The 12,411-nt window shown below is 41.8% G+C and overlaps 1 protein-coding gene across 1 annotated transcript in view; it reads right to left on the bottom strand.

The window, feature by feature from the left end:
- The window catches only part of GFPT2 (glutamine-fructose-6-phosphate transaminase 2), a 33,768-nt gene extending 22,412 nt beyond the window's left edge, over positions 1–11,356 (bottom strand). The window contains exons 1-3 of the mRNA XM_042454664.1: positions 11,275–11,356; positions 1,659–1,766; positions 639–737 (exon numbers count right to left, since the gene is read on the bottom strand). Coding sequence (XP_042310598.1) covers positions 639–737; positions 1,659–1,766; positions 11,275–11,281 — 214 coding nt within the window. The 5' untranslated portion in view covers positions 11,282–11,356. The remainder of the gene's footprint in view (positions 1–638; positions 738–1,658; positions 1,767–11,274) is intronic.
- Between the last annotated feature and the right edge of the window lie 1,055 nt (positions 11,357–12,411).

Genomic DNA, 12,411 nt, shown 5'->3' with positions numbered 1-12,411 from the left:
ATCCCTAGGAATGTATGTTATATGATCAACTAATTAATTCCATATTTAAATTTATATAATAATAATTGTAACTGAGTACTAATTGCAAATGCACTAAACTTCAATTGATTATTGTTATAAATAAATGAATCCCCTCTGGCATAAAATTTGGGTGTGTATACTACAAAATTGACCCAAAAAACCTGGATCAATTTATACATGAGTCAATACAATAACAAGATGGCAGGACGAAGGAGAGTTTGCTCCCTAAGGTTCTTCCAGCCTGCTTGCTTCCAGAGGGGGTAGCCAGGCTGGGAAGACGCAAGAAGAGTAAACACTCTCTTCCCAGTCCAGTTGGCTCTGGAGGGGGCAGCTGGGCTGGGAAGACACAAGAAGAGTGAGTAGGACATCCTTTACATCCATGGTTACATGCCCTTCAGTTTTACTACCTCGACTTATACACGGGTCATACTGTATTAAAATCCAGATTTTTGGCCCCAAAACCTACCCTCAACTTATACACAAGGTCAAATTATACACATATGTACGGTACTCATTTTAAGTAAAAATTACAGTGAGTTGACACTTCCCTTATGGTCACTCTCCATGTCAGATTGGGCATAAATACACCCAAACACTTTTTCAGTATGTAGACTTACTGTGCAACTCTTCATCAAGAGCCTTTACTTTTCCTCTCTTCTTTACTAATCTGATGATCCTTTCCTTGTCTTCATTATTATTTCCATCAATTGCAACACCTGAAATAGAGAACACATATTATTGTTTAGTGTAATAGAACAAAATACTGTATTTAGTTTTGCTGGCTGGGGAGGGCACTGTAGTCCAACACATCAGGAAGGCACTAGGTTGGGGAATGCTGGCTGACTTTCATCCTCACATGGTTACTAGAACACATGCTTGGAATAGAAGCAACAACAACATACAGTGGCCCTACCGTATCCGCAAGGGTTTGTTTCCATGACACCCTTTCTCCAAAAAACATTGGTGCTCACAATTTTTCACCATTTTATATGACTCTCCACCATTTTAAATATGAGAACTTGAGCCCACTTACTATTTTATATACCTCCACAGCCTGTCTGAGCAGTCCCAGGGCTCCCCAGGTCTAAGGAGGAGAGAGATTAGATGGACACTAGACTGTACAGTACTAATATGGTGCAGGGCCTTTGAAATGGAAGAGCAGAAGCACCTTCATGCACCTGCCCACTGTGCCACCTTCACCTGGCTGCATTACCTTCATCCAGCTGTGATGCTTCTGCTCTTTCGGTTCAAAGGCAGGCATCAGCAGCTGATGTGATACCTGAAGACAGGGGTACAAAGAATGTGTGCAGAGTGTTCAGGCCCTGCCACAGACCATATCAGTCCTGTAAAGCCTCATGCCTACCCATGTTTCTCCCCTCAGACCCCAAGGAGCCCACCAGCCAACCATATCACAGACCCAAGGAGTGCTTGACTTGCAGCCAGGCCTTGCCATTGCCTCTGTTGTTGCCCTAAGACAACTTCTCACCCTGGTTGGAAGAGTTTTTAGGTTTACAGTATTTATTTGCAGTCCGTGGTGGGTTAAATCCGTGGATCTGGAGCCCGCAGATAAGGCAGGCCCACTGTACAGTAATAAGTGGCAGCAGCAATTAATGTCCAAAACAATATGGTTTGCATACCTGCAGAGTCATATCCCCTGTATTCTAATCTTTGTAGTCCCTTTATTAGAGTTTCAAATATCTCCTTCCTGGTCCTAGGCACTCTGTAGTTCATATAAGCAAAGATTCCTGTTGGGCAGAGGATAAAAAAACACAGAGTAAATTACCAGTACTGAAATATTTTTGCATGCTATGTTCAGAAATAAACAAGCAATCTTATGAAGTCAAGGTATTACTGTAAAACATTTTCCAATAAAGCTGACCAAGTTTGGTCTTCACCACAAAAAGGGGCTGGGTTTTTTTGTTGTTGTTATTATTCAAGACTTGTACAAATTAATACCAATGTTTTTCCTAGGGTTGGAACAATCATCAACTGGTCTAACAATACTACCAAATGACTGCATTAAAAAAAAAATCATGACCAAGTATTCCATGAAGCCAAGTATTCCTTTTATTTCATTACAGTGTCATTTGGTACCCAAGCAGTTAAAAAGTCGTTGCTGTTATTTGTTCACTGGGTTACATCTCTCTTCTTCCCCTAATACTGGGACTCAAGGCAACTTGCAAAACTTAAAGCAAATACAGTTAAGTGCAGTGCTTATATCTTGCAAAGACATAAATAAAAATTTATAAAAAGTTATTAAAATGAAATCAACTGTCCACAGAGCTAAAACAATTTAAAACAAATCAATTAAAAGATGGAAGATTTTAAAAAAATCAGTAAACAGTATGCTATTAAAAGCTCTTCTGGTTTGTTTCCAAAAGCCTACTGAAACAGAAAAATACTAAATTTCCAACAAAACAACAGCAGAAGGGAGACCTCTTAGCCTTCCCAGAGAGGCAATCCAAAGTCTGAGAAGAGACACTGGAAAGATCTTCTCTTGTGTTCCAACAAACATGCCTGGAAAGGTGGTGAGACGAAAAGAGCCTTTCCTGAAGATCTTGGCATTTGAACAGACACATATAGACAGATACAGTCCCTGAGATAGTTTAGACCTAAGCCATATACGGCTTCAGCCATCATAACAAGCACTTTAAATTGTGCCCAGAAATGAAGTAGCATCTACTAGAGCTGTTACAGCAAGGTAGTTGTATATTCCCTCTATACCGTCTCAGTTAAAACAGAGCACATTATAATAAACCAAATGGGATGTAACCAATGCATGTGTCATCATGGCCAGACAATATATTTCTAAGAATGGCTACAGCTGCTGCAGCAGTAAATGCTCTCCAGGCCACAGCAGAAATCTGAAGGTTGGATCCAAGGGTAAACCTGAACAGTGAACCTGGGTCCCCAGGGGAAGTGCAACCCCATCTAAGAGAGGCTGATTCCCTAATTCCTGGTCTACCTTTTGACAAGCCAGGAGCATCAGCATCTTGTTTGGATTAAGCTTCAGTTAACTCACCTAAATCCAGCCCATTACTGATGCCAGATACTGTACCTGTTTAACACAACAAGAGCTTCCATGGTGTTAGGTGGAAAGGAGAAGAGGTGGGCACTAACAACATACTGATGGTATGAAACCCCAAACCTTCAGACAACTTCTCCCAGGGCTTTCATGTAGATATTGAACAGCATGGGGTACAACACAGAAACATGAGCTACTCCACAGGTCATTGGCTAAGGAACTGAGCAAGAGTCACCTAACAGTAGTTTGGTTTTATATTCATTATTTATTACTAATACTATCACTTTACTATTAAAACATTTATATCCCACCCTAAATCAAAAGATCTCAAAGCAGCTTACAAATAGCAATAAAATAAGTTAAATAATATAAAACAATACAATAAATTAAATGAGCTAAAACATATTAAATATCATATTGAATTAAAAACAGATTTTAAAAATCTAAAGGTTATAGGCCTTCAACAGTTGAAAATGCCCTCTCCCATGTCCCAACACAATTTATGTATCACAGGTGGTACAAGGAGGAGTCCTACTCCACATACTTTAGGGTATATGGGGAGAGGTGCTCCCTCAAATATCAAAGTCCCAAGCCATTTAGGACTTTAAATGTCATTGTAAGTACCTTGAATTCAGTCTGGAAAAATATTTGCAACCAGTGCAACTCTTTAACATTTTGCATTTGCTAACTGCAGTGGTCTAATCAGGAGGTTGCCAGTGCATGGACTACAGTGGCTAGGGTATCTCTGTCCAGAAAAGTCTGTAGCTGGTGCATCAGTCAAAGCTGGTGCCAAGTACTCCAAGCCACTTGGGCCACCAGTGACAGAGACAGATTTAAGAGTACTCCTGGATACACCCCTGTTCTTTCAGGGGGAGTGCAACCCTATTCAGGACTGGCTATTTAACCCAATTCCTGGACCCAAGAACCACCCATCCACAAACCCTATGCCCTATTAGGATTCAGCTTCAGTTTACTGGCCCCCTTACTTAGCGTAAGTATGAATCCTGCTGATAATTAAAGTATTCTTTTCTCTTTTGGGAATGTAGTAAGTGTAGTGCTTTCAAATGTGATTATTTGACCAAATCATTTTCACTACGTAAAATACCCTGCCCTACCCAGATTTGTTTAAACTGCCATTCACTGTTTAATCTGAAGCTACATATTAGGTGAGAAAATATGTATTTTCTAGTAGAATAAGGGGATGCATTTTTGAAAATAAATGTTGCAGTTCCCCAAAACCAATACACAAACCTCACCCAGTTTTTTGTCAACAAAGTTGAAGTGGGGAAAAAAATTATAGCCAGTATTTCACATGTGTGTTAGACAGCCACGGACACAAGGTCCAAGACATTATTTTGTTTTGAGTTAAACATACCAGATATAATTCATGCCTGAAAGAAAAGCTGCCATAGCACAGCTAAATAATCCTCTAAAGGTTATGGCTATTACAATTTTTCCATGCATTCAGCTCATATTCTGTGCTACTTTTCCACAGCTGTATATTTTAAACATCTTTTTTTCACAAATCCTCAGTTTTAAAAAGGAAGACTTTTTGGCTACTTTCTGAACCAGTATTTTACAAAGTATGTAACCAGTCGGGTTCGTGTTAAGGCATAGTGTTGTTACACCTATGTCACTCCAGACAAGGTAGCTTCGAGTGATCCTTCTACAATGCAGCCAGTGTACTGACTGGTAAAGATTCCTTGTTTATACCAAACTCCACCACTGCTCTTATTTATGCATACGAGGATTGACAGAAACCACTAGAGAGTTTGGGCTGAAAATGACACCAACAACCTGGGCTGCCAAAGAATACATTTCAGGTTCTTTGGGCCATGGGAAAGAGATCTTACTTTCAATACACATATTCTATTATGCCTGCTAATAAATTTATTAACTGCTTGCTTTCAGCACAGAAGCCCAATATTAAGTCACAATTACTTAAGAACATTGGAGTTACATGTTTTTAATTTTATTTCAATGGGCTCATATTTTTTTTAACTCTGTGAGACTCTACAGCCACATTTTATAGTGCCTCTTTTAAAAGCTTTTCCTTCTTGTGCATTTCCTTAGATAAACAGATTGCCCTGTAATTGAGTTTACTTGTTTCTCACTTACCAGCTGTGAAGAATTAGCCTGTATTTTACAGTAAACATGAAGTTGCTACCAGTAAAATAAATCCACCATTTGGCCCAAGGCTTGCAAAGATGATGAAGACCTTTTCATCTTTCCTTAGCCAGAAATAAATCTGGCTTCCCTTACTCTTTGTCATCTTGTTGTTATGTTGGTTATTAATATGCAAAATTATATACCAGCCCCCTTTGTTTCCTTAGTGAAAGCATTGTTGGCGTGTTTATCAAAACTGTATTATTAACACCAGTTCATTTTGGGATTTAATTTTTAGGAAGAAATGAAAACACCATTTAAGTTTATTTTCTTGTTAACACTGTTTCTTCTTATAAGAAACAGTATCAGTTACAAAAAGAGGGGAAAAAACAAAGTGCATTAACTTCAAAACCAGTCTTCCCATATTCAGGCACTAGCCATGCATGCTGGCCTGAAAAAACAGGCTCCAACTTACAGGCTTGAAAATGTCTGGTCAAGATCATAGCAAAAAAGAATGTAGAGTCTTATGACAACGTAAAGATAAGTAATTTTCTTTGTATCATAAGCTTTTGTGAACTACACTACAGCAAACACCCACAACATGGACAATGTGAAATGCAATCTTTAGCAGGATAATAAACCTTTTCTTCTTAATGGGACCACTCTTCTTTGGACCTCATTATCTTCATCTACTTATATTTTACATTTAGATCCGATTTCCCAGCTAACGCCCCCAAAGCAGTTTCATGTTTCAGGCTTCAGAAGGTTGTTGTTTTTATCATGCAAGAGATAACAGATGACCTTTCAGTACTCCTACTTAGAAGTGACTTAATTATTTTGTTTGATAAAAAAAATAAACACAGATCACATTGCTTTTAAATGACTACACAAAAGTAATTTTGTACAGGAAAACACTCTTCTTCTATGAAGATGTGTAAAGGGAAAAACCTTCATGTGGGTACTTTAAAAAAACAACAATCCAAACAGAGCAGTTAAGCATAGAGTCAACTAGAGGTTGTACAAGCTCATCTTTGTTTGGGACTCCTTTTATCTGTCCTTGGGGCTTTGAAGTGCTTGCTTCCTCTTTCAGGAATGCAAATGGTTGGGTAAAGAAAGGAACATAGAGAATTTTCAGTGGGGAAATTCCATAAGAAAGTCAGTGCTTGGCCATCTCTAACCAGGATCAATATACAAACCTCTCATACCTTGAGTATAATAAGCAGTGACACTGCTACCCTCCCCACCTCCACTTTTTAAAATATGTACAGTTTATAGTATTTTAAATCTCCCTGATCCCAAAAAGGAAAGCTTTCAGCAATGAAAACTGGCAGCCTGTTATATTTTGTAATTCTATTTTGTTATGCTCCCCTTGTTACTACAGTGGTGCCTCGGGTTACGAAATTAATTCGTTCCGTGGCACCGTTCGTAACCCGAAAAGCCTTCGTAAGCCGAATTGCCATAGGCGCTAATGGGGAAAAGCCGCGATTCCGTGCGAAAAAGCCGAAAAAAGCACCAAAAGTTTTTTCGTAACCCGAAAAAACATTCGTAACCCGGAACAATGTTTTCCTATGGGATTTTTTCGTATCCCGAAAATTTCGTAACCTGGGTATTTCGTATCCCGAGGTACCACTGTACTTTGCTTCTCTTTTACTTTCATCAAATACAGTATACTGTCTCCCTTCTGCTGTGAATCCTGAGAAAAGTAATCCTTATTCTCTCAACTTTCACTCTCCCAACACATCAGAATACAACAGCAATAACAAGTATATTTCTATACGGCTTATCAGTGCACTTAAGCACTCCCTAAGCAGTTTATAATGTGCAAGCTAATTGCCCCCAACAAGCTTGGCACTCATTTTAGTGACCTCAGAAGGATGTCAGGCTGAGTCAACCCTGGCTGGTATCAAACTCACAACCTTGCAACTGAGTGAGTGGCTGCAGTACCAACATTTAACCACTGCACCACCAAGGCTCCCTCATTGCAGTCTTCATTGCAATGAGCTGCAGAGAGCCCCACACCAAAGCATGGCACCTAAAATACTGGAACTATGTTGTATGTATGCATTGATGTCTTAATTATATTCCTGTAGCTGTCATCAAGCTTAGAGAGTGTAATTTGTCCAAGATCGCCCAGCGTAGTTCTCTCTATTAAAGGTTCTAGAGGCCAACCCAAAGGGGTGGGATTGTTGGTTTCATGTCTTGGTTATAAACTAGGCAAAAGCAACAGCCTACCACTGCTGGAAACAGAACAGACTAGAAATCCCAGAGGCTTTGGGACTATAACTCCCACCATCCCTGACCGCTGAGCAGACTAACTAGAGACAGTGAAGAATGTAGTTCAGCAACATTTGGGGTCAGGCCCAAGGATGGGAACTACTTAACTTTGTGTTTGATCAAAAGGGGAAAAAATTCACCTTTAAAATAAAATAAAAATATGAACAGCTGAGTAATGTGAGTTTTCCCCTCATTCCTTCAAAGCTTAATTGATAGCCCTGTTTAAAAATATTTGAAGGGATGTCATACTGAGGAGGGAGCAAGCTTGTTTTCTGCTGCTCCAGAGAACAGGACCCAGAACAAAGGATGCAAGCTGCAGGAAAAGAGATTCCTCCTCAACATTAGGAGGAACTTCCTGACAGTAAGGCTGTTCAACAGTGGAACAAACTTCCAACTCTATTATTCTATTCTATTCTAATTCATTAGGTTTACTGACAATTATTCTATCTGTGGAGTAAAACATTCACAAATTAAGCCTCCCATGTCCAATATCCAACTTACTGCTTATAATGAATGTTAATGGTATGCAACTGAAGCAGTAACCAAATCACAAGCCAACAGACTACAGCTGTGCTCTCAGAACTAAACAAGGGTGCCTGTCTGTTGCAAAAAGAATGTAAAGTATTTTTTTTTTAAATCTGGCATATTTTGTTTTCTAAAAAATAATTCAACATTATATTTTGAAACAGAACAGAATGTAACCTTTTTGCATTAAACTTCTGTTTTGTCGGGATTATGTTTAAAAGATTCTTAGTCAAGAGTAGGAAGCTTCTCTTTCCTTCTGCTAGTGGCATTTCTGGAACATTTTTTTCAGCATCAAAAATTGTCTGGTTGCTAAGGCAGCAGCAAAGGGTGTCAGAAAAGCTGAATACTCTAAAATGACACCATACTCAATGGCTACTTCATACTGAGTCAGACGCACCACTCCTTAGCTAGTACTTTGTTGAACAGTGCAACATGCCTGTTTCATAGTCAAAACACAGACAGATTACATTAATCTGATTTCCAGCATATTGTTTATGTAATCTTGAATTGGTAACTAACAGTAACACATGCACTGCGCAGGGGTTCTGCTCCTATGTTCAGTAAACATGTGAAGAAGGGAAACACACTACCCCTGTGCCCATGCTGTTCCCATCACCACTTACACATTGGAGGGTGACTGTGAAAGGGATGTACCCTGGAGGTTAAACCCTGGAAAATCAGGGTTTAAAATCTATTCAAGGAAAAGGCTCACCTGCTGAGAAATTCACTCTTAAAAAACTGAAAGTGAGAGAAAAGTGGGAGCAAGGCAGAGCTGGCATGTTTCCATGCCTCATGATATTGGATGAACACAGAAACAGCATACCTGCATAGGGCTCATACAGTATTCTTGATCTGATCCCCTTTAGCTCAGCCAGGCCACTTTGAGCTATTGATATGGGTCAATTATTCTGGAAGACAGCCTTCATTTATAGATGAAAAATTGGCCCTTCATGTTGGCCTTTTAAAGAAGGCTTGTTGGCTCAGCTGACTGCAACTCCTTTAAAGGAGTCCATTTACAATCAGCATGGGTATTCACATCCAATTCAAATTCTCATTTATATGCTGAGGCATATAAGCTGTACCCACTCAGAGTCAAATAATCCTTTTAATTTACTAAACTTATCCTCAATATTTTAGGATCTATTTTTATCGGAGGACCATTATCCCAAAATAGTTCTAATGGGATGAGATGTTCTGAGATATCAATTCAAGTGTAAGAAATTCCACCCACAGGTTTAGAGCTCTAATTTTACAGCCTCCTTCCACAATTCCTCCTGAATTATGCTACGATCATAACAAGACTTTAATCCTTTTCAGGCACTCAAAACCATATTCCATAATAGCAGGGGCATCACAGAAGCCAGATCTGCCAGATCTGACCCACCTTACATTCAAACAGCACCCCATGTGCTAAAAGCAGGCTTTGACATTTCTATCCAGATAGGCCTTTGACACCTATGCCAGTGCAATTCAAAGTGGTGGTCCTTGGATGGATGCTGATCTCTAGAGAGTTTCTAAGGAAGAAAGAAGCAATTGTGGCCAATGGGTAAAAATATAGTAGAAGTCCTTGGCACACAGTAGAAACTAAATCGCCAATTCCATTTATCAGAAGTACTGATCTATACACTACTTTCAAGGAGGTTTTATCTGGCTGGATGTTGCTCCCCCATCCCTTTCTATTGCCACTATACAATGGTGGGTTTTTTAATGGTCTACAAAGACTACATCCGCACTGCAGAAATAATCCAGTTTGACACCACTTTAACTGCCATGGCTGAATGATATGGGGTTCTGGGAATTGTAGTTTAGTGAGATATTTAGTGAGCGTGCTCACAACAAACTATGGTTCCCAGAATTTCAAAGCATTGAGCCACAGCAGTTAAACTGGTGTCAAACTGGATTATTTCTGCAGTGGGGATATAGCCTATCTTTTGATTGGTTTGGTTTTTCATTCATATTTTGTCACTGTTAGCTGCTTGCAGTGCCATTTTTGCCAAAAAAGTAGGATACAAAACAAAGGCTCTATGCATAAAATGAACAACCATCACTGCACACACACATACACTGAATACTTCTTAACATTTGAAAAAGGCCACTGTCCCAAATTAACAGGAAATACAATTACACATATGCTTCTGAACTGCCTTCTTAGTCTGAGTTGAAGTGTGGTAACTTCATTTCACAGGACATGAGGCAAAATGGCCCATGTTTGAACACAGCGCAATCTAGGGCTGGTCATGAGCAACAATTGTCTCAAGAACCAGATTGTTATGGTAACTTAGGCCTCATTCCCACCTACAGATAAATCAGTGAGTAATCCGTAATTGATGGACCGATTCAACATCAGAGCGTGGTTCCCACTACAGTTGCCCCGTTTGCATTTTCTGTCATCAAAATAACCCACTCACGAATGAGTCCCATTCATGAATGAATCGATTCAAAATTATTCAGTTCCAACTGGCTAAAGGGCAAACTTGAATCGATTCTGATCCGCTTGTGGTTCGGCATGGAAACCCACTGGGTGACTTTGGGCAAGTCACACTCTCTCAGCTTCCTCAGGGGAAGGTAATGGCAAGCCCCCTCTGAACAGACCTTGCCAAGAAAACCCCACGAGAGGGTCAGATATTACTTGAAGACACACAACCACAATCCCACTGTGAAGAGGGATTAGCCAAAGCGAAGGAGGAGGCTGCACAGCTTGGCTCCACTGTCTCCAAAAGCCCAGCTCACCCAACTCCCCTCTGACAAGAGGAAAGCCAAGTCCAAGCAGTCTCCTCTGGTCTTCTTAATGGCTCCTCGGAAGGAAGGAAGGAGAAATGGGCGCCAAAGGGTCAGGATGGGGGGAAGGGAAGACCCGAAATGGCGAAGGAAGCCTGAAGCAAGGAGGAGGAGGACCCTCTTTTGTGAGGAAGGAGCGGAAGCTGGGAGAAGGGGGTTCGAGTTTGAGGGGAAACGACCCTACTCCTGACCCAAGCCCAGCCCCCAAAAGGCGGGAGCAGACCCCCAAAAGGCTGGGAGGGGGTCCTTCTTGTTGTGAGCCGCCCTCATGGCGACCCTGTGGATGAGACCCCCGCCCAGTCTTTCCCAAGTCCCTGTAAGAGGTCTTTTCCTAGCCTGCATCCCTCCTGAACAGAAAGTGGGGACGGAGGTCCGAACCGAGTCTATTGCATGCCTTTGGCGTGGGCTCTCCCTCTCCTTTTGCATCCCTAGCCTTGCTGTCTTCTCCGGGGGCCCTCTGGCCCGAGGCCAGGCTTTGGTTCTTCGGGGCAGGGAGGCAAAGGCTCCTCTCCTTCCCCGACCCAGAGGGCTCCTGCCTTACTCACCACACATGGCTCTGGCGCAGGCAGGGACCTGGCTTCCTTTCCTCCCCAGGAACAAAGCTCCCTCGTTGCCTTTCTCCTTCGCCGCCTGCTCCCTTTTATAGCATGCCTTGCCCCCCCCCCCCAAGAGCACAGGGCTGCCTCATTGGCTGAGAAAGGCGGCCAGGGCTGGGCTAAAGGGAGGAAGAAGCCCCAGCAGCAGCAGCAGCAGCAGGGCCAAAGCACACCAGTCTTTCCTCCTGGTTGGCTGGGGCAGGACCCCTGGGGGTGGGGTGGGGGGGGGAACCGCAAATACCCCAAACACACTCTGTTTTTACCTGAGAGGACACCTCTCTAGGTCCTCCAGTGCAACTCGGGGGACATCTGCCGGACATTGACCAGAGAGTTGCTCTGGAGGAGCTACAAATGCCTAGTAGAGTATTCTCCGTAGGAACCTCTAGATCCTTCGGTGCAACAGAGAACATATTAATCAAATCTGAATAGTCAAACCTGCAAAAGACAAAGCCGCAAATGTGGAAGGACAAGTGTCATCCAGTTTGAGACCGCTTGAACTGCCCAGGCTCAATGCTAGGGAATTCTGGGAACAGTTTGGTGAGACATTTAGCCTTCTCTGTCAGAGAGCTCTGGGGCCACAATAAACTACAAAACCCCCAGGATTCTCTAGCACTGAGGCGGCCTCAAACTGGATTATTGATGCCGTGTGTTTTGGACCTGGGAGGCATCCCCACTGCAGAAATACTCCACTTTGACATTCACTTTAATGGCCATGGCTCCTCCATGCTACGGGATTCTGGGGATTTGGAGTTTGTTGTGGCACCAGAGTAAAGTTCCTTATTCCTTGTGAAGTCGAAGGCTTTCATGGCCGGCATCCATAGTTTTTTGTGGGTTTTTCGGGCTATGTGGCCATGTTCTAGAAGAGTTATTCCTGACTTTTCACCAGCATCTGTGGCATCTGGCATCTTATCCCTGTTGCTGCTGCTGCTGCTGTGTGCCTCAAGGTGGGCAGATGTGAAGGAGGACAAGGCACCACAAAATGTAGGATATTTGAGGGGAAATGGAGGACATGGACAAAAATAAAAGGCTCTAAGCACTGGTATAAATGTAAAGTTGTCCTTCTTAGTCATGATCAAATAGAGGAGC

Source organism: Sceloporus undulatus, chromosome 2 (genome assembly GCF_019175285.1).
Source record: "Sceloporus undulatus isolate JIND9_A2432 ecotype Alabama chromosome 2, SceUnd_v1.1, whole genome shotgun sequence".
Taxonomy (NCBI): Eukaryota; Metazoa; Chordata; class Lepidosauria; order Squamata; family Phrynosomatidae; genus Sceloporus; species Sceloporus undulatus.
The sequence above is the reverse complement of the archived record's forward strand: the minus strand, read 5'-3'. Positions and strand labels throughout refer to the sequence as shown.